This window comes from Pelophylax lessonae, assembly GCF_965119305.1.
Source record: "Pelophylax lessonae genome assembly, chromosome: 10".
NCBI classification, from domain to species: Eukaryota; Metazoa; Chordata; class Amphibia; order Anura; family Ranidae; genus Pelophylax; species Pelophylax lessonae.
The window spans coordinates 204,693,630-204,721,522 of NC_138777.1; the positions used below are offsets into that span (position 1 = coordinate 204,693,630).

The 27,893-nt window shown below is 44.3% G+C and overlaps 1 protein-coding gene across 1 annotated transcript in view; it reads right to left on the reverse strand.

The window, feature by feature from the left end:
- Positions 1–8: 8 nt before the first annotated feature.
- Positions 9–27,893, reverse strand: part of WFDC1 (WAP four-disulfide core domain 1) — a 38,212-nt gene continuing 10,327 nt past the window's right edge. The window contains exons 2-7 of the mRNA XM_082270899.1: positions 19,050–19,245; positions 16,840–16,923; positions 13,736–13,876; positions 13,590–13,631; positions 8,176–8,239; positions 9–272 (exon numbers count right to left, since the gene is read on the reverse strand). Of these exons, the coding sequence (XP_082127025.1) occupies positions 8,178–8,239; positions 13,590–13,631; positions 13,736–13,876; positions 16,840–16,923; positions 19,050–19,245 (525 nt within the window). The 3' untranslated portion in view covers positions 9–272; positions 8,176–8,177. The remainder of the gene's footprint in view (positions 273–8,175; positions 8,240–13,589; positions 13,632–13,735; positions 13,877–16,839; positions 16,924–19,049; positions 19,246–27,893) is intronic.

Genomic DNA, 27,893 nt, shown 5'->3' on the forward strand with positions numbered 1-27,893 from the left:
AGGTGGACGCATAGAGGGGGCGGGACTGGAACTTGGGAACACACTGGCTGAATGCGCACAGGCTGAGACTCAGTACCAGTCAGACAATAACAGCGAAAGATAAATGGTCGGCAGGCAGCGATCCTGAACTCGCTGTAAATTCGTTTCAGTGGTGTCTGATGTGTCAGGGGAAGATTTGATAGAAGACAATTTTCCTGGATGTGCTAATCTGTTCTACATTCATTCTAAGGTGGGGTCTCTGTACTGCGTCGACTTGTGGGAGATGATTCTTCCTGAAAAAAGAGAAAGTACATTAAAATGATTTGGAGTTCCCCTTTAACACACCGATCACACATAAAAAAATGTATGAATCTTTATCGACGCATTCCATAAGGCACTGCAATAATGACAATGTTTAGGTGTGTTCATGGCCTTCATTGATTAATCTTTGTGGTGGACAAGGAACGCAGGTTGGCGGAGAGTGCAGAGAGCTGCACTGTGCGCTGATCTGCCGCCGGTTTTCACCTATAGGCGCCCTTTAACTGCCATATTACAACCCAGAGATTGTCAGAGGCTACTGGTGAGCTACAAACAATCAGAGAAGTAAATTCAGACCAATTAGCAGCTGGCACCTTGTAATGTCCTCCATGAGCCCCTGAACCTCTCCATTTGCACCTAATTTGCAGTCATGTACTTTGATCTATGCACACTAAAAATCTTATAGACCATAGTCCCATAGGGGTTGATTTACTAAATGAAAATCTGGTGCAGCTTTGCAAAGGAACCAATCAGCTTCCAGGTTTTATTGTCAAAACTTAATTGAACAAGCTAGAAGCTGATTGGCTACCATGCACTGCTGCATCAGATTTGGCACTCTCCAGTTGTAGTAAATCAACCCCATAATCTCATAGTCCATAGTCCCATAATCCAGTGTCCCATAGTTCCTAGACTATTTTGGAAAGGAAGAAGAGAGAATGGTTACGTTCCTACTCTAGTGCTGTTTGTCCCTGGTTCTATTCCCTATTGGGTGCACAGCAGTCAGGCACACGGCAGTTTCTTAAACCTTCCACGCAATAACCAGGCAAAAAAAAGTGTGTTTTTAGGATTTAATGCTTCAAGAACTTGGATAGGGTAGAGGGTTTGCCTTGGCATACTCAAGAACTAGTGAAAACTTTAAAAGAGGACATTCTCTGGTGGTAGTTAACTTCTTCAAGGTTAAGAGTAGGTGGACTTTGAGCTTCCAGGGGGATCCAACACTGGAAACACCCCTGAGGCAGCAAAAGTGGAACAGTCTCTCAAAAAGGGGTCAACAGTAACAATCTCTCCAGGATCTCTCTCTCAGGTCTCTACTCACTGTGTCCCTGAATACACGAAAGCCTCTTCTAGTACCAGTCAGACCCATTACGTTGAGCCTCCAGGCTATATCCTCAGCAGACTTTCTCCAGACTATCCCCAACAACGTTAGCAATAGGCCCCCTCAGCTCTCCCTGGGCTGGAACCTTGATGATCCTCCTACAGTCTGGGGTAGCCCAAGAGGGCAGACTGCTGTTCCATACCCCAGGCTATTTATGCACACCTCATCCCCCTGCTGGTCACCTTGTCAACCAAGGATTGGCTGAAGCTGCAGGAATATTTAGCCCAGGGTCCGCCTTTCCCAAAGCACTATATTTCAGAACTTACTGTAATGCAGGGGGAAGTAGTTAAGCCTACAGCCAGCAAAACCCAGAACAGCCAGCAAAAATCAAATAGTGCTCCATTGGCTACAGAGGAGCCAAAACACCAACATTTTCCTAAATCTATTAGTAACCTGACTAGGATGGTGCTACACTACATGCAGTGGGATGTAAAACTCTCCCCCTCCATGAAATCCACTCAATAGACCAGCCATTTGGGAGTGAGGGGAAATTCCCCTTTGGCTGTGTCATGTGACTGGATCCAGCGAGAAGAAAAGGGGAGCTTCCACCCCTCTGAGCTGCTGTTGCCTGTCTCTGAGTTCTAACAGGTGGCAGAAGCATCAGCTGCAGTATTTCTAATGTGCAGAGACTGTCAACCATAGCTGCAGTGACGCAGATTCTCTAAGGGGGTTTGGGCCCCCTTACCCCCCCTTATCTACGCCCCTAGTTGTGTTATGTGTTACATGTTGTATTATATGTTATATGTTGAATGTTATATGTTATGTTTTACAGGTTACAAGGTGTTGTCTTTGACTTCTATGAACCTGCCACTGAAATCAATGGAGACACATCAAAATGCATTTTGATCAGGGTTGATGCACATCACGGTGCATGTACCTGCATTATGATGCATCAATGTGTGTCATGACGCACATCTTAACACATGCATTGAGATGCGTTTCCATTGAAAAATGCAAACATGTGACAATATGGGATATTTCTGTACTCCATACATGTATCCATATAATGTGATGACAGGTCCACTTTAATAATATTGTTGTACTGTGTTTTTGCAGAGTAGCGCTGACTCATTAGCGCGGGGGAGGCTCACGTCGTCCTCGGCTTTGTCACTGAATTTTCCTCTGCTGTCTCAGACTTTGTTTTCCTGCACAGATTTACTATGACGTCTCTCTGTCTGATCAGAAACTATACAAATAAAATATATATTTATATTATACCAGTTCCTGAAATCTCAAAATATTTTATTAACAATTTAACTGATCCTTCGAACATACCCGATCCCTCTATGTACTGTGTAAATGTATCAAAGTTTTTTCATAAATGTCATCCAGATTTTAGGTGCTGTGTGCGTCCGCCTCTCCCCCTCATCATGGCGGAGCAGGTCTAAGTCACAAAAAATACCCTGGAAGAGCTCATTCCACTGTTCTGTGAGAAGATATTGTATTTGTACAGCACAGCCACCAACTGTCCCTGTAAAGTGAATCTGTCAGTAACTTTACAAGTCTTCATAAATAAATCCCTGACATGTCACAATATACAGTAACAGTTTCACATTTCAGAAAACCTCCACCTTTTATCATAAAACAGCTGTCTTTGAGCTTCAGTCTGTGACTTTGCCTAGGCTGAGATTATGTCATCAGTCTGCTGCAGGCAGGAAAAAGCATTTCCTTAAGGCCCGTACACACGTACCGATTGTCGGCCGTAAATATTCGGCCGACGACCGATAGGCCGATTGTAGGCTTGTTAGTATGATGCTTCCGACAGCCGACAGTGCACTTTCGGCCGAAAAGAATCTGATGTGCATGCTTTAAAATTTTTGTAGGCCAACACCAGAACGGCCGATTGTTCGCCAGTCAGAACAGAATTCGGCCGACAGACAGCAGATTTGCAAGACTGGGCATGCTCAGAGAAGAAAAAACACACGGAAAGTTAACCATCACATGACATCACTTCTGCAGTCGGCTGCTGTTGGCCGACAAAATTCATGTGCAGTCTTTTGCAGTTTTCAACAGACATGACAGCCCTGGACAAAAGACGGCCGATCGTTCGGCCGACGATCGGTACGTGTGTACGGGGCTCAAGTCTCCCCTTCTCCAGTAATCAGACTGCAAAATTGTAACTTTGTAGCAAGGTAAGAGGCTACAGCAGGGGCTGATCTGTATCAGACATTTGAGAACACAACCAAACACTGCACAAACACCAGGATTTACATAATTGTGTCATCTCTGTTCTGGAATCTCAGTCCAGGAAGCAGATGGCGACCCTAGATGATGCCTGAACAATTATGGTGCCATCCTTCTAGAGAGAAAATCAAATTAAGCTATTGTCAAGGGGAGTACTGTGATCTCTGTGAGAGGTAATAAATACCTGGAGGGGTTACACTGACAATACTGAGCGTCTGAGCATGCTGCACTGAACATGACAAACCGATATATCTAATGACAGGGACACAATTATTGAAGGATATGAATGATGGAGCTCCTGTGGGTGGCAGAGTTTTCTATAACATACATTTGTCAGTGGGAGACTTCCTTATGATGGCTATGGAAAGTGGGCGGAGTTGGGAACACACACAGCAATTCTCAGTAAATCACAATTGTCCTATGTCCCGCTGATGATGAACTGCGGTCCTTCTACATCAGAGAATTGTAGCTTTGCCGGGCGATTCATATTTGGATGATGAAGTTCTGAATAATTCAAAGGGAGTGCGGGAAGGAGCTGACAGACGGTGTGTGTGGGATCTGAGCTACTCTCTGGGACATTTCGTGCAGCAAGATTCAGAGACATGAACAAGTGAACTTTGGGAAGAACGCGGCCTGAAAAACACAAGCTGGATCCGATTCACCAGGAGAATATTCCACATGTATAAAGAATAAGAGAGACTAATCAGCGACTAATAAATGACCAATGAGCGACTAATGAGTGACTAATTAGCGATTAATAAGCGACCAATTAGATAACAACAAATGATTAATGAACGACCAATAAGCAACTAATAAGTAACGAATTTGTGACTAATAATCGACCAAAAGGCGAATAATGAGTGACTAATGAACGACCAATAAGCGACTAATAAATGACTAATGATCGACCAATGAGTGACTAAAAAGTAACTAATTAGCGACTAATAAGCGACCAATAAGTGAATAAAGAATGACTAATGAACGACCAATGAGTGACTAATGAACGACCAATGAGCGACTAATGAGTGACTAATTAGCGACTAATAAGCAACCAATAGGTGGACAATGAGTGACTAATGAATAACCAATGAGCGACTAATAAGTGACAAATAAACTAATAAGGAGTGGCTAATTAACAACCAATGAGCGACTAATAATAACTAATTAGCGACTAATGAGTGACTGATGAACGACCAATGAGCAACTAATGAGTGACTAATGAACGACCAATGAGCAACTAATGAGTTACTAATTAGCGACTAATAAGCAACCAATAAGTAAACAATGAGTGACGAATGAATGACCAATGAGCGACTAAAAAGTGACAAATAAGCTAATAAGGAGTGACTAGTTAACAACCAATGAGCGACTAATAAGTAACTAATTAGTGTCTAATTAATGACTGATGAACAACCAATGAGCGATTAATGAGTGACTAATGAACGACCAATGAGCCACTAATGAGAGACAAATTAGCGACTAATAAGCGACCAATAAGTGACTAATGGACAATCTATGAGTGACTAATAAGTAATTAGCAACTAAATAAGCGACCAATAAGCGAATAATGAGTGACTAATAAACGACTAATGAGTAACTAATAAGTACATAGTTAGCGATTAATAAGCCACCAATAAGCAAATAGTGACCAATGAGTGTATTTGTCTCTCATTAGCAAACCAAACAGCGACTAATGAGTGACCAATGTGCGCAGGTCCTGAGCGTCTGGATACCAGCAGAGATCTGTATACGAGAAATATTCCCTTTGCATTGTGGGAATTAAGCTTTTCTTTTTGCTGGTTCATTTATATAGCTCTGACATATATTGTAGTGCTGTACAGAGAGCACTGAGCCAGTCACATCAGTTTCCACACCAGAGGAGCTTACACTCTAATGTGCCCGAACAGTTGCACACTATTAGTATTACACATTTACGTACTGTGTATAGCTTTAACATATATCGCATTGCTGTACAGAGAACATAACTATGGACATCAGTCTCTGCACCAGGGGAGCTTACACTCTAATGCCCCCCCCCCAACAGTCACACACTATTATTAGTATATTAGTTGGATCAGGTTAAAGTTCTTGATCAGGTCAATCATGAGTACCTATGGCTGTTTCTTGGCAAGTATGACCTTGAGGGGGGCTTTTGATTGGTTAAAGGGTTTGTACAGAGGGGCTGAAAGCTTCATGCTTGTAAATGGTTGGTTTGGACGCCCCTTTGAGGTTGCCTCAGGTGTGCATCAAGGGTGTCCTTTGAGTCCTCTGCTATACGTGTTCTCAATCGATCCCTTCATCAGGAAGTTAGAGAGTGGACCGTTATGCGAGGTGCCTTTGGGAATTCCTGGTGAGCCCCTTCGAGGGTTGTGGCCTATGCTGATGACATGTTCGTTTTCATCTCTGGGACAGAGGAAGCGGAGTAGGTGGTCTCGGTGATGGAACAGTATGCTGAAGCATCTGGCTCAAAGATCAATCAGGATAAAAGTGAAGTTTTCTGGATGGGAGAGGAAGGTGATGGCTATGAGCTTCCAGACACCTTCCCAGAGCCCCGGCAGGAAATGTAAGTTTTAGGCATCAAATTCGGTCCTGGCAATTACGACCTTGCAAATTAGGAAAGCAGGCTACAAGATGCCAATGCCAAGGTTGCCAGCTGGAAGGAATAGAAACTCTCTTACAGGGAAAGGATTGACCTGATTAAAATGTACCTGATCCCGGTATTTCTGTATGTCAGCTTTGTATGCTTTTTGCCAGTGTCTCTCTATGCGAAGATCTACAGCTGTTTCTTCCAGCTGTTATGGAGGAACAACCTGAACCTCATGAAGAGGTCTGTAACCTACCTTCCCAGGGTGGCCTAGGTATGGTCAACCTGGTGGTATTTTTTTCTCTGAGGTTTTTGAAACATAGTTTTGGTAATATCCTGGCAGAGGAACTGCCTTGGTGGGTTGGTGATTTTCAGTCCTGGTTTAGGCCTTTTATGCGAAGCTGGGAAAATGGTAGGCCAGTGAAAAGCCTGAGGGTCCGAAAGGGTAATCTTCTGGCTTCTGTTGCTCCGTGCCTGAAAATGCTTTGGCAGTGGTGAGTGACAGCAGAGGAAATTAAGTCTCTTCCTAGGAAGAACCTGGAGAGGAGGGTTGTTGAATCTGCCTTTAGCCAGCCATTGGCCTTGAGTGATTGCCCAGGCCCTGGTATGAGGGAGGGTCTGCGTTTGATTGATCTGGAGAGACTCCTTTTAAAGTTTCGGTATTTGGCCTGGCTCTCGTTCCATATTAGACTATAAGTGAAGGGCTGTGCGAAGAACTGCGATTGTCCAAGAGTGGAGTTTGGTGGTGTGGAGGAGACGATGGACCATTTCCTGCTTCAGTGCCCCTTCAATACAGAAGTCTATAAGTGGGTGGGGCTCTAGGTATCCCTTTCCTTTCCAGCTTGAGTTATGCAGAGTGGTCTTACGGGTCTTTTGAGACGCATTGGGATTTTGATTTTGAGACATTTTTTTTAGATAGCTTAGAAGTACGTTTCTTCACGTGGAATGCACGTTGTCAGGTTTCCACTCGGAAAAAAGTCCTTCCTGTCGAGGTGGTGGTGCACAACATTCTGGGTGAGGTTGGGAAGAATCGGGGTCTTGAGAAGGACAGGTGGAGGCATGGAGCCTGGACAAAGGCGTGGAGGATATCAGGTTCCCGTAGATGCTATATGTCAGTCTTTGGGTGTGCAGCTTTTTTTTCTGTCCTTTCACTTCCCCTAGATTGTTATAAGATCAGATTTTTGGAAAAAGGCTGAATGCATGGGTTAAATGTGTAATCATTCCTTAGCTTGAGGGTGTGTTTAGGTGGAGGTTAGGGCTTTGTTGAGTTTAATCATGATAACAATAGTATGAAAATGTGTCTTGGTTGGTAAATTTAGTTTTCACTTTTAGCTTACACTTTAATGTCCCCGCACAGTCACGTTCTAAGATATTATGGGGAAAAATAAAATAGAACAGAATAATAGTAATAATATAGTGACACCTGCTGGCTATGAGAAGGTACTACACGTAAGATCAGAATTAATACACAGTTGAACTGCAAATCTGCGGACTGTTTTTTGAGTTTTTGTAATTCTCTACAGACAGCCTTGTGATTTACAGACATTTTGCACAGATGAACAGGTGACAAGCAGAGTTTCTAATTATTTGTTTCCTGGTTCAGCAGCGCAACTTCCTGCATCACTTCTTTGGCCTCCAGTGAATCCTCATCCTCTCCTCCATCCATTGAGCAGGGAGCTGAGCCAGGAAACAGCAGAAAGGTTTGTAACTCTCAGGACTGGCTGGGCAGAATCACAGATCCACAGACAAATAGGAAAAAGTAAATATATATGCCTTTCAAATTTATGTACACTAAGCTGTTTGTCAAGGGTTCTACTTTAACCTGTTGTTCCTGGTAATGCCAGTTGCTTGGCTGTCTTTTTGATCCTCTGACTTTTCTCTGACTTTACTTGGCACACAAAGTATTGAAGTCGCAGATAGCCAGGCATTTGGCATTTTTTATAAGAAGGCTAGAAATGGTGAATTGTGAATTTTCGTTGTGCTGTACAATATTATCACACAATACAATACCAACCATTATCCTATGTGCTTCCGGGTCTGTTTATCGACTCCGACCACAACGTTATTATAATTTCCACCTGAAATGTAGAGAGGTCAGCACGTCTCACATATTGTGTAATATAAGAATAGAACACTGTTATCATACATTCATATACAGGTATATACTGCAATGCTGTACATAGAACACTGAGCCAGTCACATAAGTCTCTGCACCAGAGGAGCTTACACTCTAATGTCCAACTACGGTCACACACTATTATTATACATTTACAGGGGGTAAAATATGTATTGAACACATTACTATTTTTCTAGGTACATACTCTATATTACCAAAAGTATTGGGATGCCTGCCTTTACACACACATGAATTTTTATGGCATCCCAGTCTTAGTCCGTAGGGTCAATATTGAGTTGGCCCATCCTTTGCAGCTATAACAGCTTCATCTCTTCTGGGAAGGCTGTCCACAAGGTTTAGGAGTGTGTCTATGGGAATGTTTGACCATTCTTCCAGAAGCGCATTTGTGAGGTCAGGTACTGATGTTAGACGAGAAGGCCTGGCTAGCAGTCTGTGCTCTAATTCATCTCCAATGTGTTCTATCGGGTTGAGGTCAGGACCGTGTGCAGGCCAGTCAAGTTCCTCCATGCCAAACTCGCTCATTCATGTTTTAATGCACCTTGCTTTGTGCACTGATGGGCAGTCATGTTGAAACAGGAAGGGGCCATCCCTAAACTGTTCCGACAAAGTTGGGAGCATGAAATTGTCCAAAATGTCTTGGTATGCTGACACCTTAAGAGTTTCCTTGACTGGAACTAAGAGGCAAAGCCCCCCTGAAAAACAACCTCGCACCATAATCCCACCTCCACCAAATGATTTGAACCAGTGCATCAAACAAGGTCCATAAATAATGGATAAGCGAGTTTGGGGTGGAGGAACTTGACTGGCCTGCACAGTCCTGACCTCAACCAGATAGAACACCTTTGGGATGAATTAGAGTTGAGACTGCAAGCCAGGCCTTCTCGTCCACTCCAGTGCCTGATCTCACAAATGTGCTTCTGGAAGAATGGTCAAGCATTCCCATAAACACACTCCTTAACCTTGTGGACAGCCTTCCCAGAAGAGTTGAAGCTGTTATAGCTGCAAAGGGTGGGCCAACTCAATATTGAACCCTACGGACTAAGACTGGGATGTCTTTAACATTCATGTGCATGTAAAGCCAGGTGTCCCAATACATTTGGTAATTTAGTGTATCTTCTACAGGTGCTATTGACATTAAATGTTCCCTACACGTCGATAACAACCCATGCAATTCACACATACAAAGAAACCAAAACAAGAAAGTTCAGAAATTAGGTTATATGTAATAAAATGGAATGACACAGGGAAAAAATATTGAACACATGAAGACAGGGAGGTTCAAAAAGGTATGGAACGCCAAGACACAGTGGCGTAGCGTGGGTTGTCAGCACCCGGGGCAAGGCAAGTAATTTGCGCTCCCTAACCCGTGGGATTTTAGCACTCAAGTCTCTTCCACTAGATTAGTTAAAGAAACCCTTACCCCCTAAGCACATGTATTGTTTGTTATAAAAACAAACATTGCCCCCTTTCAATGCAGAATGACCAGCATGCCCCCTTTCAATGCAGATTGATCAGCGTGCCCCCTTTCAATGCAAAATGACCAGCATGCCCCCTTTCAATGCAGAGAGACCAGCGTGCCCCCTTTCAATGCAGAGTGACCAGCGTGCCCCCTTTCAATGCAGAATGACCAGCTTGCCCCCTTTCAATGCAGAATGACCAGCGTGCCCCCTTTCAATGCAGAATGACCAGCGTGCCCCCTTTCAATGCAGAATGACCAGCATGCCCCCTTTCAATGCAAAATGACCAGCGTGCCCCCTTTCAATGCAGAGAGACCAGCGTGCCCCCTTTCAATGCAAAGAGACCAGCGTTCCCCCTTTCAATGCAGAGAGACCAGCGTGCCCCCCTTCAATGCAGACGGACCAGCGTGCCCCCTTCAATGCAGAGAGACTTACCTGCAGCGGCGGCTTTTCCTCAGTTCCCCACGTCTCCGAGTCCTCCCGCCTCCTCCTCGGCCAATGGCATGCGATCGCCTTTTGGCCAGTCAGGAAACAGGTCTCAGACCCGCTTCCTGATTGGCCAGGAGGAGGATCCGTGTGACAATAGCGAATTTTCATTCGCTATTGTCACAAATTCGCTATTGTCACACAATGGGTGGGCTCGGGGCACACTGCTCGGGTCCACCCTTTTTTGAAGCCTATTAGAGCCTCTGGCTCTAATCAGGTGATTAGAAAAAAAAAACCCACTCTGTGACAGCACCAGGCTGCTGACTCACTCGCTGCTTAACTGACTGAGCAGTGAAGAGAGGCGGCATAGGCGGGGCTTGGCTTGCAACGCCACCCCACCCTACACCAATGGACAGGTGAGGCACAGTCCAGCCCCGACCCGCCATTTTCAGCCATAGGGCGGCTGCTCTGGACATCTCCCAGCCTAAAGATGGAGGCAGCCGCAGACAGTGTGTGAACTGTGTATGTCTGAGTCAGACAGACAGAGTGACACTGCAGATGCGCCCCCCCCAGATGTTGCGCCCGGTGCGGCTGGCCCCCCCTGCACCCCCCACGCTACGCCACTGCCAAGACACCAGCTGAAATCTATCAGTAATTAGAAAGCAATCCTGCCCCTTGTCAGTGCAAGTCAATATCAGCTGTTTCAGTCTCAACTGATGGCCCATAAAAAGGTGTCTCATTCCCAAGGTGTCACACAAGAAACATCTCATGATGGGTAAAAGCAAAGAGCTCTCTCAAGACCTTTGCAACCTTATTGTTGCAAAACACACTGATGACATTGGTTACAGAAGGATTTTTAAACTTCTGAATATTCCAGTGAGCACTGTTGGGGTCATAATCCGGAAATGGAAAGAACATCATTTCACCATTAACCAGCCACTACCAGGTGCTCCTCACAAGATTTCTGACAGAGGAGTGAAAAGAATTATCAGCAGAGTTGTCCAAGAGCCAAGGACCATTTGTGGTGAATTAGCAGGTACAATTGTTTAAAAAAAAAACAATAAGTAATGCGCTCACCCACCATAACCTGTATGCACGCTCATCACGCAAGACTCCATTGCTGAAGAAAAAGCATGTTGAAGCTCATTTAAAGTTTGCTGCACAACATTTAGACAAGCACGTGAAATACTGGGAGAATATAGTCTGGTCAGATGAGACCAACATTGAACGTGCCATAATGGATGCCATAATACACACCATGTTTGTAGGTCAAATGGCACATCACCCCAAAAACACCCTCATACCAACATTCAAGTTTGGAGGTGGGAACATCATGGTGTGGGGCTGTTTTTCAGCATACGGTACTGGCAAACTTCATATCATTGAAGGAAAGATGAATGGAAAAGTGTACCAAGACATTCTTGATAAAATTCTGCTGCCATCTACCAGGATGATGGAGATAAAACAAGGCTGGACATTTCAGCAAGACAATGATCCCAAACACAAAGCCAAGGAAACTCTCAATTGGTTTCAAAGAAAGAAACTAAAGCTGCTAGAATGGCCCAGCCAATCACCTGACTTGAATCCAATAGAAAATCTTTGGAAAGAACTAAAGATCAGAGATCATAGAAGAGGCCCATGGAACCCTCAAGATTTGAAGATTGTTTGTGTGGAAGAATGGGCCAAAATCACACCTGAGCAACGCATTCGACTAGTTTCTGCATACAGGAGGCATCTTGAAGGTGTCATTACCAACAAAGGATTTTGTACCAATATTAAATAAATTTCAGTTAGCGTTTTCAGCACTTTTCCCTGTGTCATTCCATTGTATTACACATAACTTCATTTCTGAATGTATTTGTTTTGGTTTCTTTGTATGTATGGATTAAATGGGTTGTTACCGGCATGTGGTGAAAATGTAATCTCAATAGTACCTTTAGAAATATATTTACCTAGAAAAACTGTGACATATTATGTAACTATGCGCAGGGGGGTTTTCACTGTCAGGATGTGGAACTCTCTTTCACAATTGGTGGTGTCAGCAGGGAGTATTGATAATTTTAGAAGACTCTTGGACATGCATCTTAAAGAACACAACAAACAGGGATATGGGAAATGATTATCAATACTGCCACTTACACACATACACCTACACAGGATGAAATGGATGGACTATTGACTTTACTCAACCTTACCTACTATGTAACTATGGGTCCAATTTTTTTTTCCTGCTGTATATAGCTCTGACATATAACACAGCGCTGCACAGAGAACATTGAGTCAGCCACATTAGTCCTTGTACCGGAATAGCTTACACACACTCTAATGCCCCCCCCCCCCCCACAATCCCTTTGTACAGCTCATTCTGAAGTTTCAATCAGAGAAAGACAGTCTGAAAGCAAACAGCTACCGATGTATAGTTTTAGGAAACCCAGAGTGCTTTGTGAATCCTGCATCATAGGTGTGCCCTACGTCAAACATTTCTTTGCAAAACAAAGATTATACATGTTATTTATCTCTATTTATCTATATTGTGGTCTCCAAACAATGGCCCGATGGCCACATCCAGCCCACTACATGATTTGATCTGGCCATAAAGATACCCCAGCACTGACACATCCACTGCCAGCCAGCTGGCCATGACCCTCCCCCAGTCCTCCTGATGGGCACTTCCAGATGAAAAGGGGGAGTCTGATGAGCACTCCTGGATATAAGGGGACTCTGTTGGACACTCCTGGATATAGGGGGACTCTAAAGGACACTCTTGGATATAAGGGGACTCTGATGAACAATCCTGGAAGTAAGGGGGTCTTAGATGGGTACTCCTGGATTAAAGGGGGGGAGCTCTGTTGGCCACTCCTAGATGTATGGGGGAACTCTTACTGGCATTCCTGGATATAAGGGGAGGCTCTTTATAATATTTATTTTCAGCCCACAAATATTTGTAAAATGCACAAAGTGACCCGCATACTGAAAGGTTTGGAGATCCTGATCTGTATAATGTTTGTTGTGGAAGGAAGGATTTGATGTAGGGCACATCTATAGTGCAGAATTCACAAAGCACTCTTTCCTAAGAGCGCACACTAGAAGCTGTTGGCTTTAAGACTGTCTCTCTCTGATTTAAAAAAATAAAATAAAATGTATAGATATCTATACTGTATACATTAGGTTCTCTGGTTCAGGGACAGGTGGGTGTGATCAGATCACTGTTCCCCTTATTATCTTACATGTTGTTGTCACCTTACAGATTTCTATGGGGGTTTCCTGACAACCAGGGGGAACATGGACTGAGACCTGAACTTTTCAGCTTAAGATGTGTGCATGGGGTGGGGTGGGGAGGGTTACACACAGGGATCAGTATAAAGGATACCCCCGCATTAATTTCTCCGATCCAGAGAAGTGACTTACCATGATATTCTTTGGGATATTTCAGCCTCAGGTTTCTCCCATCTGGAATAAAGTACACATGAGAGGAAATCTGTGTCAGGTCTGTGGTGAATTGGGACATCTCTCTGTGAAGTTGTAGCGTGAGGAATTCTGGAAGTTTCACTCACCTGAATTTCCTCTTTGCTTGATGCACTGCCCTCGATTCGGGATGCCCTCTGCTGGGCTGCCAGGGTTAATTATGTGACATTCGTATCCTGTAGGGCAGTGGAGAGGCTCGTCCCCATCTTCAGTGGTGCTGCAGGCTTCAGCTGTCAGTGGAAACACAGAGAATGCCAAGTGACTGAGCCCTTATGACTGGCAACAGGTACCACACTCAGTGAAAGTCAGACACCTAGTGGCCAAGAGGGAGCACTACACTCAGGAAAAGTCTGACATCTAGTGGTTGGAAGGAGTACTACACTTAAGAGAAGTCTGACACCTAGTGTCCAGGATGGATTACTAGCAGTGGCGGCTGGAGCTCCATGGGCATGGAAGGGGGGGGGGGGGGGCATCAGACCGATCGCACCATACCCCCCCCCCCCAGACCACACCAGGCCGCACACCCTACCCCCACCACAGGGAGACGGGGGAGTCAGGAGAGGAGAGGGCAGAGAGGACATACAGGATCCCCCCCCCCGCTCACTCACCCTGCCTGGATTCAGCCGCAGGCGGCGGCAGCTTCGGCTTCTTCCCTATCTTCTGCATCTCCTCCTTCCTCCTCCATGCCCAATAGCATGGCTTCTCCTTTTAGCCAATCGGGAAATGGGTCTCAAAACCCGCTTCCTGATTGGCCAGGAGGAAGATCCGTGTGACAATAGCAAATTTTCATTCGCTATTGTCACACAACTGGGTGGGCTCAGGGTGCACTGCTCTGCGCCCAGAGCCCACCCTTTTTTTTAGCCTGTGAAAGCCTCTGGCTCTAATCACAAGGCTCAAAAAAAAAAAAAAGCCCCATTGAATTCCATGCGTCCGGCGCCCCGCATGTAGATTAGGGGGCTGGACGCATGGATGGGGGGGGGGGGGGTGGCGCCCCTGCACCCCGTATGACCAGCCGCCACTGATTACTAGTAGGAAGGAGTGCTACAGTTAGCGAAAGTTTGACACCTAGTGGCTAGGAAGGAGTAGGGAGTACTACATTTAGTGAAAGTCTGACACCTAGTGGCCAGGAAGGATTAATACACTCTGGAAAAGTCTGACAGCTGGTGGCTAGGAAGACATGCTACACTTAGCGAAAGTTTGACACCTAGTGGCTAGGAAGGAGTAGTGAGTACTATATTTAGTGAAAGTCTGATACCTAGTGGCCAAGAAGGAGCACTACAGTCATGAAAGGTCTGACATCTAGTAGCTGGAAGGAGTAAAGGTGGTCCCACCGGGTTACAAACAAGATAGGGACTGTAGGATTGTTCTTAAGTCAAATTTGTTTGTAAGTCAGAACAGGTAAATTTTTTACATTTAGCTCCAGCCAAAATAATAATTTTTACGTTTTTTTGGATAGCATAGGGAGGGGTTAACACCCCTGTACCATTTGTTTTGCTGTCTCTCCCCCTGTTCAGAAGATTTCACCTCACTTTCTCTCCCTATGACAACTGGATTTTGAAAATTTTGGGTTGTTATAGAAACAAGGATTAGTGATAGAGCTTCAGTGGAGACGCCTTTTTCTCATTAGAACTCTTACAGGAGTGAATTTCCCTTCCTAATGCTAGATTTCCTCTCACTTCCCGTTGTCTCTCTGTTCGTAAGTAGGGGTCCTTTGTAAGTCAGATGTTTGTAACCCGGTGTAACGTTAGAAAACCATACCTCGTGAAAATTCCAAACCCACGTCACTTCCTGTCAGACACGTAATGGAACAGCTGAGCAGCGTAGCAGTGCGCATGCTCACAGTTCCGGATACGTCATTGAACAGCTGAGGAGCTTACTAGTGCGCATGCTCGGAGGGTATGGAATTTTGACGGTAGTGTGTGTAACGTTACACCGCATCAGCTGTTGCGGCGGTTACATTAAAGGTTACATTAAAACAGCTCGGCTGCAACATGAGTCATCTCCGCTCCTATCCCTGTCACTTCCCTGATCTCGGCTAGTAAATGTAAAAGCGGCGGCAGGTGTATGAAATCTAAATCACGGAGATCTCGGCTCCGTGATCTGCTTTTACATTTAGTAGCCAAGATCAGGGAAGTGACAGGGGTAGGAGCAGAGATGATTCATGTTGCAGCGGAGATGTTTTAATGCAACCACCGCAACAGCTACCGTGAACATTCCCTACCCTCCGAGCATGCGCACTAGTAAGCTCCTCAGCAGTTCACTGACGTAGGTGCTGACGTAGGTGCACCGGAAGTGACGAGGGTATGGAATTTTTATGGGTATGGTTTTTTCACGGAACATCGGGACCGCCTGTACTATACTCAGGTAAAGTCTGACACCTAGTGGCCAGGATGGAGTACTACACTCAAAAAAAAGTCCGAGAGAGGTGATTAGGAAGGTATGCTACACTTAGTGAAGTTTGACACCTAGGGGCCAGAAAGGAGTGCACAGTACTATATTTAGTGAAAGCCTGACATCTAGTGGCCAAGAAGGAGCACTACAGTCATTAAAAGTCGGACACTTATGGCACTTTTCCACTGCAAGTACCAGCTTGGCTCCACTCAGCACCGCTTGGCTCAGCTTAGCTCAGTTTGCTTTTCCACTGCGTGTTATGAGTCGGCATATTTTAGCACTGCATAGGCTCTACTCGGCTAGGTTTGCTTTTTCACTAAAGTAGTAAGTGGGTGGGATTACGATTCTCTGACCAATCGGTGGCTAGTAGTGACAAACAATCAAGGCTGCATGCAAAGGGTTGTGGGATATAGTATAGGTACGGCCCGCTTGGAACCCCAACCGAGGTGGTACTGTTTAAGCGAGCCATACCAAGCCGTACCATGTAGTGGAAAAGCGCCGCTGTACCAAACCGTACCGAACCGTTCTAACACGTACCATGCGGTACCATGCAGTGGAAAAGCGCCAAACCGAGCCGTACCATGCAGTGGAAAAGCGCCTATAGTGGCAAGGAGCTAGTACTACACTCAATGAAAGTCTGACGCCTAGTGGCCATTCATACAGAAAAGAAAATTGCCTAAATAACATTGGTTTCTCTCAAGTATGCACAGAACGAATGTACAGGCAGATTAGCTGGACAAAAGGCTATTATTTTTTTTTTTTATAAACATTTGCGCTTTAATATGACTTTAAAGGTTTGTACCTTGCAAGACTTCCTCTGGTCCATCCAGTAACCAGCCGTTCCCACCCAACCAGCGAGGCTTCGGCTGCACCAACCAATCCAGCACTGAACGCAGACAGAAAGAAAAATGTAACAGAAATTGGTGAAAAGCGTGCACTCATAGAGACCTATATATATATATATATATATATATATATATACACTGCTCAAATGAAAGGAGCATTTTTTAATCTGAGTATAGCATCAGGTCAATTAAACTTCTTGGATATTGATCTGGTCAATTAAGTAGCAGAGGGGGTTGAGAATAAGTTTCAGCTGCTTTGGTGTTAATAAAAATAAAAACAGGTGCACTAGATGGACAACAATGAGACAACTTCCAAAACAGGAATGGTTTTACAGGTAAAGGCCACTACAGACATTTTTTTCCCTACTCATCTTTTCTGACGGTTTTCCACTAGTTTTGCATTTGGCTAGGGTCAGTGTCACTACTGGTAGCATGAGGAGATACCCGGACCCTATAGAGGTTGCACAGGCAGTCCAACTCCTCCAGGATGGCACATCAATACATGCCATTGCCAGAAGATTTGCTGGGTCTCCCAGAACAGTCTCAAGAGCATGGAGGAGATTGCAGGAGACAGGCGGTTACTCTAGGAGAGCTGGACAGGACTGTAGAAGGTCCTTAACCCATCAGCAGGACCGGTATCTGCTCCTTTGTGCATGGAGGAACAGGATGAGCACTGCCAGAGCTCTACAAAATGACCTCCAGCAGGCCACTGGTGTGAATGTCTCTGAGCAGACAATCAGAAACAGAATTCATGAGGGTGGCCTGAGGGCTCTGTGCTCACTGCTCGGCACCATGGAGCTCGATTGGCATTTGCCATTGAAAACCAGAATTGGCAGGTCTGCCACTGGCACCCTGCGCTTTTCACAGGTTCACCCTAAGCACATGTGATAGATGTGAAAGTGTCTGGAGATGGTGTGGAGAATGTTATGCTGCCTGTAACATCATTCAGCATTAATCGTTTGGTGGTGGGTCAGTGATGGTCTGGGGAGGCATATCGATGGAGGGACAAACAGACCTCTACATTCTAGACAATGGCACCCTGACTGCCATTAGGTATCGGGATGAAATCCTTGGACCCATTTCCACACTCTACGCTTGTGCAATGGGTCCTGGGTTGCTCCTGGTGCACGACAATGCCCAGCCTCATGTGGCGAGAGTATGCAGTCAGTTCCTGGAGGATGAAGAAATTGATACCATTGAATGGCCCCTATGCTCGCCTGACCTAAATATAATAGAACACCTCTGGGACATTATGTTTCAGTCCATCTGATGCCAACAGGTTGCATCTCAATCTGTTCAGGAGCTCAGTGATGTCCTGGTCCAGATCAGAGAGGAAATACCCCAGAATACCATCCGTCATCTCATTAGGAGCATGCCCTGACATTGTCAGACATGCAAACAAGCACATGGGGGCCATACAAACTACTGAGTATCATTCTGAGTTGTTGCAAAAAAAAATTCAGCAAAACGGACTAGCCTACTGCATCATTTTTTCACTTTGATTTTTGGGGTGTCTTTGAATTCAGCCCTCTGTAGGGTGATAATTTTCAATTCCATCAAACAATGTGGCATCCTTTCATTCCTAACACATTATCCAGTCCATACCAGTATAGATATCCAGCATGAGATTTTTCCCCATTCAGATCTGATGCGTTTTCAAAGTGTTCCTTTAATTTTTTTGAACAGTGTATATATATATATATATATATATATATATATATATACCCCAATCTGTAAAATCTTCTACGAGCTTTAGCATGTTTATTTAATTTAAGGAGTCATTTTCAATATTTTTAAATCTGCTGCTTTCATTAAAATAATCCCTGGTGATCCTGCCATGAAGGTCCTTGTTCAGGCACTTTCTGTTATAGGGTGACAACATTCTGTCTCCTAGATGTGCTCCTTCATTGTCACTCCGTCAAACGGTCTTCCAAGGGAGATTACAAGAGGTCATAAACCACAATATACAGGCATGGCTCACTGTTGTCACCATCAGGAAACCCACCCTAAAGCAGGAAGTGGCTACAAAGAAGATGTCAGAGATTAGTGGAACAAATTAACAAGGGTTAGGGTTAACCCTAAGCACTTCTGCCTGTGCTTGCTAACCCTCTGCCCGACCCACCCTTTGTTGTTTCTGTAAAATTTCTAGTGGTGGTCACCCTCATACCTGGTGGAGGCTGGACGGACTCCAGGCAGGCGTAGATGCATCCATTGAAGCAGCAGCGCTTGTGTCTCTCGCACTCGGAGTCGGAGCGGCAGCTCAGCACCTCACAGGCCCGATCAGGAAGGGTTTGTGGCGGTGGGGGGCAGCGATCATTCTTCTGGTAGTTGGTGTTATGGGGGTGCAGTGGGTACTCATAGTCCTGCAGATGAGAAAGAAAGGAAATATTTTGACACCTGCTGTGTCCATTATGAGTTCCCACCACCCCTGTGCGGAGTTCCCGGGTCTGTACACCCCCTGTGCCCATTATGAGGGATCCCACCATCCCTGTGCTGAGTTTCTGGGTCTGTACACCTGCTGTGCCCATTATGAGGAGTTCCCACCAAACCTGTGTTGAGTTCCTTGGTCTGTAAATCTGCTGTGCTAATTATGAGGGGTCCTACTATCCCTATGTTGAGTTCCTGGGTCTGTACACTTGCTGTGCTCATTATTAGGGGTTCTACCATCCCTGTGTTGAGTTTCCATGTCTGTACACCTGCTGTGCCCATTATGAGGGGTTCCCACCATCCCTGTGCTGAGTTCCCGGGTCTGTACACCTGCTGTGCCCATTATGAGGAGTTCCCACCATCCCTGTGCTGAGTTCCTGGGTTTGTACACCTGTTGTTCCCATTATGACGGGTTTCCACCATCCCTGCGCTGAGTTCCGGGGTATGTGCACCCGCTGAGCCCATTATGAGGGGATGCCACCATCCCTCCACTAAGTTCCCAGGTCTGCACACCTGCTGTGCCCATTATGAGTGATTCACACCATCCCTGTGTTGAGTTCCTGGGTCTGTACACCTGTTGTTCCCTATATGAGGGGTTCCCACCATCCCTGTGTTGAGTTCCTGGGTCTGTACACCTGCTGTTCCCTATAAATAAGGGGTTCCCACCATCCCTGTGTTGCGTTTCCAGGTCTGTACACCTGCTGTTTCCTATATGAGGGGTCCCCACCATCCCTGTGTTGATTTCCCATGTCTGTACACCTGCTGTGCCCATTATAAGAGGTTTCCACCATTCCTGCAAAATGTGCTCTAAATTTCACACAGATGTCTACAGAAAATCCTGATTACAGACAAGCTGCTGTTTAGAATATGTTATCCCCCCCTGGAATACCCTTAAAGAGGAAGTAAACCCTCCTCTACAACTTGTACCTATAGGCAAGCCTATGATAAGGCTTACCTATAGGTACTGTAAATATCTCCTAAACATGTACCGTTTAGGAGATATTTACCTTACATGTCGCCAGTGACGTCACTGGTGCATGCGCTCTGAAGGAACGGCCGATCGTGCCGTTCCTTCAGAGCCCTGTGCCGTGACTGTCGGCTCCCGCGCGCGTGCGCGGGAGTGACGTCACCGCGGCTCCGGCCAATCAGATGGCCGGATGCCGCGATCCCGGAAGACGGGCGACTAGACATGTCGCCCGTCATAGAGGTGAGTGAGCGGCACGGCGGGGGCTCGTTCTGAGGTAAGTATTGCATAATGAGCTACTATGCGATGCATACTAGCTCATTATGTCTTTCTTTTGCAGGGTGTAAAAAAAAAAAAAAAATTTATACGAGTTTACAACCTCTTTAAGTTTTCTGTACCAGTGGTTTCTTTTTTTCCTGGTGAAGCACAGAGAGCTATATAACCAAAGGAATAGCAGGGCACAAGTTATTACAGAGAAAACTCAGTGAACCCAGGTGGGCTCTCAGGATCTACAAACCAAAAGCAGGCAAGTATCTGCAGTAAGGCCTGATTCACACCTATGCATTTTTAGTGCTTTTTGCATTTTACAGATTTGCACTACAGATTGTGACCAATAGGAAACCATGTTAAATGGACTGTAGTGCATTTCTGCAAAACGCAAAAACCACTAAAAATGCACTCGAGAATAATACCTGGGAGGGAGCTGCGCTGCTATTACATTCCAGCAGGTGGCACAATAGACCAGCTCATCTGTATATGACAAGCTCTTTGTGATGAGGGCTTTCTACAGATCTAGAAATACTGAAGAACCACAAATCCCATTCACCTCAGCCGTGTTAGCCCCCCCATATCAAAATTTTTTAACAAAACATATGCAGTTGGTTAGATCTTTGTTAGATCAGGGTGTCAAGGCTGGCAGGGGCACACAGTGCCCCCTAGCATGCTAGAGAAATAGGGTAACAGTTTGCCCTCATTTCTTGATTCTGAGTATAGTGACGCAGAATGGGAAGCAGTGCAATAAGCCAAAACGTTGTGCTGTGGTGCATATGTGCTAACAAAGAGCATGCTGATAGGAGAAGACAGCAGAGTGACAGAGAGCTCATCAGTCTCATTGTCCAATAATAGGCTGGGGATGGGACAAGCCCTGTAGGTCTCCTGCTCTGCCAGACAGGGCTGTGCTGTGTAAATCTCAGGACTGGATGGACAGAACTTTAAATCATTTGCAGGTAAATTAGACTCCATGTACAGTGCCTTGAAAAAGTATTCATACCCCTTGAAATTTTACACATTTTGTCATGTTACAGCCCCAAAAACATAAATGTATTTTATTGGGATTTTATGCGATAGACCAACACAAAGTGGCACATAATTGTGAAGTGGAAGGAAAATGATAAATGATTTTCAATTTTTTTTACAAATAAATATGTGAAAAGCGTGGCGTGCATTTGTATTCACAGAAGAGAAGAGGAAGATCCGGGCTGCCCTGTGCAAAACCAACTGCACAGAGGAGGTAAGTATAACATGTTTGTTATTTATAATAAAAAAAAACAAACAAGATTTTACAATCACTAATGCATTCTATGCATTTAGATAAAAAACCTTCTGTGTGTAGCAGCCCCCCTCAGCTCCCCTAATACTTACCTGAGCCCATCTCAATCCAGCGATGTTGCAGGAGAGACTCTCCTCCTTATTGGCTGACACAGCAACAGAGAGCCATTGGCTCCTGCTGCTGTCAATCAAAGTCAGCTCGCCAATGAGGAGAGAGGGGGCGGGGCCTAGCCATGCTCTGTGTCTGAATGGACACACGGAGCTGCGGCTCAGGTGCCCCTATAGCAAGCTGCTTGCTGTGGGGGCCCTCATCAGAAGGGAGGGGCCAGGAGAGCTGAAGAGGGACCCGAGAAGAGGAGAATCTGGGCTGCTCTGCACAAAACTATTAGGCTAAGTTCACATGTAGGCGTTTTGGGGCATTTTTGGGGAATTTTTCTGCTCTAGGATCAGCTCAAAAAACGCCCAACAAGACAAATCCTATTCATTTCAATGGCCCTTGTTAACATCTGAGCATTTTGACGTTTTAGACTACGTTCACATCTTGGCGTTGCTATTTACAGGCGTTTTTTCAGGCCTTTTTATGGGCGTTTTTTCAGGCGTTTTTACAGGCGTTTTTGTGCAGGCATTTTTAGGTTGACTAGTAACCAATGGAAAAAAATAAAAACGCCTGTAATCTGCCCAAAAAGAAGCTCATGTACTTTCTTGAGCATTGGGCGTTTTGCTTAAAACATCAAAACGCTCAGATGTGAACAGGGGCCATTGAAATGAATAGGATTTGTCTTGCTGGGCATTTTTTGAGCTGATCCTAGAGCAGAAAAACTCCCCAAAAACGCCCCAAACGATTACATGTGAACTTAGCCTTAAGCAAAACGCCCAATGCTCAAAAAATGACATGAGCTTCTTTTTGGGCAGATTACAGGTGTTTTTATTTTTTTCCATTGGTTACTAGTCAACCTAAAAACGCCTGCACAAAAACACCTGTAAAAACGCCTGAAAAAACACCTAAAATATGCCTAAACACCTAAAACACCTGTAAATAGCAACGCCAAGATGTCAACGTAGCCTTACACAGGGCAGGTAAGTATAACATGTTTGTTATTTTTAAGCAAAAAAAGAAAAACAAAAAACTAGTCTTTACAATTACTTTAAACTTCTCCACAACTTTAACCCTGACCTGTCTGGTGTGTTACTTGGCCTTCATGATGCTGTTTGTTCACTAAGGTTCTCTAACAAACCTCTGAGGGCTTCACAGAACAGCTGTATTTATACTGAAATTAAATTACACACAGGTGGACTATAATTACTAATTAGGTGACTTCTGAAGGCAATCGGCTCCCCTAATTTAGTTAGGGGTATTAGAGTTAAGGGGGCTGAATACAAATGCAAACCACACTTTTTTTTTAGAAATGTATTTGTAAACAAATTTTGAAAACCATTTATCATTTTCTTTACACTTCACAATTCTGTGTCACTTTGTACTGGTCTATCACATAAAATCTCAATAAAACACATTTACATTTTTGACTGTAACATGACAAAATGTGGAAAATTTCAAGGGGTATGAATACTTTTTCAAGGCACTGTATGTAATTCATCTGTGTTTAGATGTGTGCCCGGAGTTCTGCTTTACTTGCACCCCAACGCATGTGTATGGTATACAAAATTACACCTGTGCTATATAGTACGCCGCAGACGACAATTCTGTGATGTAAAAAGCTGCTTTTCTTTGAGCATTGAGATACATTGGCTGCTCACCCAAAATGAGTGGGATGATGAAGGGAACGCGTGCCAACGCATAAAATTGTGAGTGATTAAATGCATATATGGCGTGAGAGAGTCCTTATGTGACTTTAAAGAGGAAGTAAACCCTCCTCTGCAACTTGTACCTATAGATAAGCCTATGATAAGACTTACCTATAGGTACTGTAAATATCTCCTAAACATGTACCGTTTAGGAGATATTTACATTGCATGCAGCCAGTGACGTCACTGGCGTATGCGCTCTGAAGGAACGGCCGCTGGTGCCGTTCCTTCAGAGCTCCGTGCCGTGACTGTCGGCTCCATGGGGGACCAACATTTCCAGCGCAAAGATGACTTCCTGTCCGTTATTTCTTATATCCCATTCTTTGCAGAGACAGACTCCAGCAAAATGGGAAAACATTGATTTGAGAGTGAAATGCCAGTCCCCAGGGTTAAAAGTCCAAGATATAAATTTATTCCAAGTAGAAGGCTGTACAAAAGAGCCAACACGTTTCTAGGCCAGAACTTACCCCCTTCATCAATATAACAAAAAGGGATAAATAAATAGATATCATTTTCAGGTTTCACAATAGTTATAAATAGAACACAATCGATACATAAAGCAAAGCATTAAAAAACGAGAACACTTTCATTAAAAGAAAATGTAAAAATACTTAGATGCGAGTCATAAAAGCAGCGCTGTACATAAAGGACATTCCCAAGTGATAAAGCAAGTGATTCCAGGTATTACAAACAATTTGAACAGGCGCGGCAACGTCATGTGCGTTAGCTCCGCCCACTGCGTTTCATCATAACTGACGTCAGCGAAGGTGCCCTTTATGTTCAGCGTGAATCATGCGAATCGTTTTACATTTACTTTTATTAAAAGTGTTTTACAGATTCACACTATGTGGGCATTTCTATTTTGATTTCATGGAGGAATTCTGCATCACTGCTGTTGCCATGTATATCTAATATACCAATGATGAATCGGAGATATCAAGAGCATCTGATTAAACGATATGGGTCCTAGCATCGTATAACAGGAAACTGCTTGTAGGCCAATTTGACTCCGTAATAGAGTCCATTGATTCTGGTAAGAGTCCATTAACCACTTAACCCCCGGAAGATTTTACCCCTTTCCTGACCAGGGGGTATTTTGCGATTCGGCACTTCGTGAATTTAACGGACAATTGTGCGGTCGTGCGGCGCTGTACCCAAACGAATTTGACGTCCTTTTTTTCCCCCACAAACAGAGCTTTCTTTTGGTGGTATTTGATCACCTGTGCGATTTTTGATCATGCGCTAAAAACAAAAAAAGAGCGACAATTTTGCAAAAATAACAATATTTTTCACATTTTTTTTATATGAAATTCCCCCCAAAAAAATGTAAAAATCTAAATTTTTTTAAATTTTTGGCCAATTTGTTTTCTGCTACATATGTTTGGTAAAAAAAAATTTTGATTGGTTTGCGCAAAAGTTATTGCGTTTACTAACTAAGGGAAAGATTTATGTCATTTTTGTTGTTTTTTTTTTTAACGCGTAATGGCGGCGATCTGCGATTTTTTTTGCGGTACTGCGACATTGCGGCGGACAGATCGGACCCTTGACTGACATTTTTGACACTTTTGGGGGTACCAGTGACATTACTACAGTAATCAGTGCTGTACATATGCACTGTTACTGTAAAAATGACACTGGGAGGGAAGGGGTTAACTTTATTGGAGAGGGAGGGGTTAAGTCTGTCCCTAGGGGCGTGCTTCTAACTGTCATTGGATGTGGCTAGTGGTGTAATAGCACAGATCAACGGTCCTACATAGCAGGACCGAGTGATCTGTGTTTTTACACAGGGGAGAATGACAGGCGGCTTTGTTTACACTAGCCGCCTGCCTTTCTCCCTCTCTGCCCGACGATCGTGAGTGACCGGCGGACATCGGGTCCGCCGGTCACACGCGCGGGCTTCCTCTGATACGAGCAGGGGCGGGAGCGCGCCTCCGGCGGTGCGCGCTCACCCCCTATTCGCTCCCAGGCTAGTGACGTAACAGTACGTCACTTTGCCTGGGAGGGGCTGACCGCCGCCGTATATAGTCGGGCGGCGGGCGGCAAGTGGTTAAGTTGCAGGATATTTATTCATAATATAAATTAGTTATATCAACATGATCATAATTGTAACAATAGTAACAGAGATCTGATAATAAAATCATGAATAAGATTCAAATTAAATGTAAATGATATAAAAACTGGTTAGAATATGAATAGAATGGCTAAATAAATCAATAATCAATGTACTTATTGGTAAAAACAAAACTTTGAAACATGTATAATATTATAGACAAGACAATACATAATAACGTCTATCTGGCATAAAGATCATGAGTAATCAATGCACATTTAATAACGAAAATCTTATCGATCATAAAAACAAATTGGGAAATTAGGATTATGCGATTAGATGAATTACAAAAATGGTAAATAGGGGGTGAATTAGAGCCACCTCTTATGTTAAATTCTTATTATTTTTCGCAGTTTTCAAAATTATATATCTCTATCTTATTAATTAGTGATTTTTTAGCCAATTAAATTTCTCAGCCGGTGTCTACTTACTTCTTTATTTGTTACAATCACATCTTTTAATTATTCTGATTTCTGAACAATGTTCTATATCATTTATTCATTTTAATTATTTTAACCATTGCTTGTCTTTCGTGTATGCATTGTGTCTTTTAAATGTCCAATGCGAAAACCATAGGGGTCTATTTATTAAAAAAATGAAATTACAATCTGATTGCACAATTTAATTTAGATCTACTAACAACTAAATTGTGCAAGGGTCTGCCTGACTGGAAACACATTGATTGGATAGATTAGGTAGGTCCCCAATTTTGCATAGTTTTGGTAAATCTATTCTACAAACTAGGGGAAAGATTTATGTCATTTTTATTTATTTATTTTTACTAGTAATGGCGGCGATCTGCGATTTTTAGCAGGACTGCGACATTGCGGCGGACAGATCGGACCCCTAACTGACCTTTTTGACACTTTTGTTGAGGGACCAGTGACAGTAATCAGTGCTAAAAATATGCACTGTTACTGTAATAATGACACTGGCAGGGAAGGGGTTAACCTAGTTGTGTGGTCAAAGGGTTAAATGTAAGCCTAGGGGAGTGTTTACTAACTGTGGGGGGGGGGGGTCTTGTGAAATTACCATAGAGACCTGTGATCCTATATAGAAGGATTACAGGCGCTCTGTGATCATTTCAGAGAGAAGAACGGTTGGCTGTGTTTACAAATGCAGACCGTCCTTCTCTATCAGCGGGGAGCGATCTCGGGTGTCCCAGCTGCAATCGCAGCCGCCCGCCCCATGCATCGCCATCCCCGCTGCGCGTGTGACTGGCGTTGCACTACGTCATTTCACGCAGCCGAGCCAGCCTGCTGCAGTAAAACTACAGTGGGCGGTTGGCAAGTGGTTAAAGCCCGCCATAAATTAAGCAAATTTCTTTCCTGCAACCACAGGTAGCTGGAAAGAAAATCGCTTGATTCCCCCATCAACCCCATCTTGATTCCCCCGGAACGGCACAACACAGTGATTACTGCTAGTGGCTATAATAGCTGCTAGCAATAATCACATGTAAAATCCGACAGGCTTGATGTACCTAAGTTGATTGTTCAGCCTGCCCATACATGGTTCAAATTTTGGCCGGTCCCTGCTGAACAGGCAGAGTTTTAAACAGTCTATGGCCAGCTTTAGTGCTATTTCCTTTTCTGAACGAATGTTCTTTATTAAAGGCAGTAGTAAAATATTGCATTTTGGCCACTAGATGGAGCAGATGAGCATAAGCAACACATACAGCATGTTTTAGTAACATAGGATACATTGTAATAATTCTAGAGATTCCTAATCTAGCCAATGGTTACATTTATTTGCTAATTCCCTCTAGTGTACTCTAGATTTGTTACATTTTATCATACGTATGTATTCACTATGCTCCTCAGCTTCATCTAGTGGCCATGATGCAGTATTTTACTACTGCTAGTAATAAAAGAACATTTGTTTAGAAAAGAATATAGCCTAAGGCCCCTTTCACACTTGCGGACCGTTCAGATCCGCCTGTCAGTTTTTCAGGCGGATCTGAACGGATGCCCCATGCATCTCTATGACATCCGATCCGGTCCGTCAAATCTGGACGGATGGATACCCTATTTTCCATCCGTCCAGCGGATCGGATGGAATCGGATGAGAACAGACAGGCGGTCCATTCTCATCCGATTCCCCCATAGAGAACAGCGGGGACCTGACAGCTCTGTCTCCGCACACAGCACGGAGACAGAGCT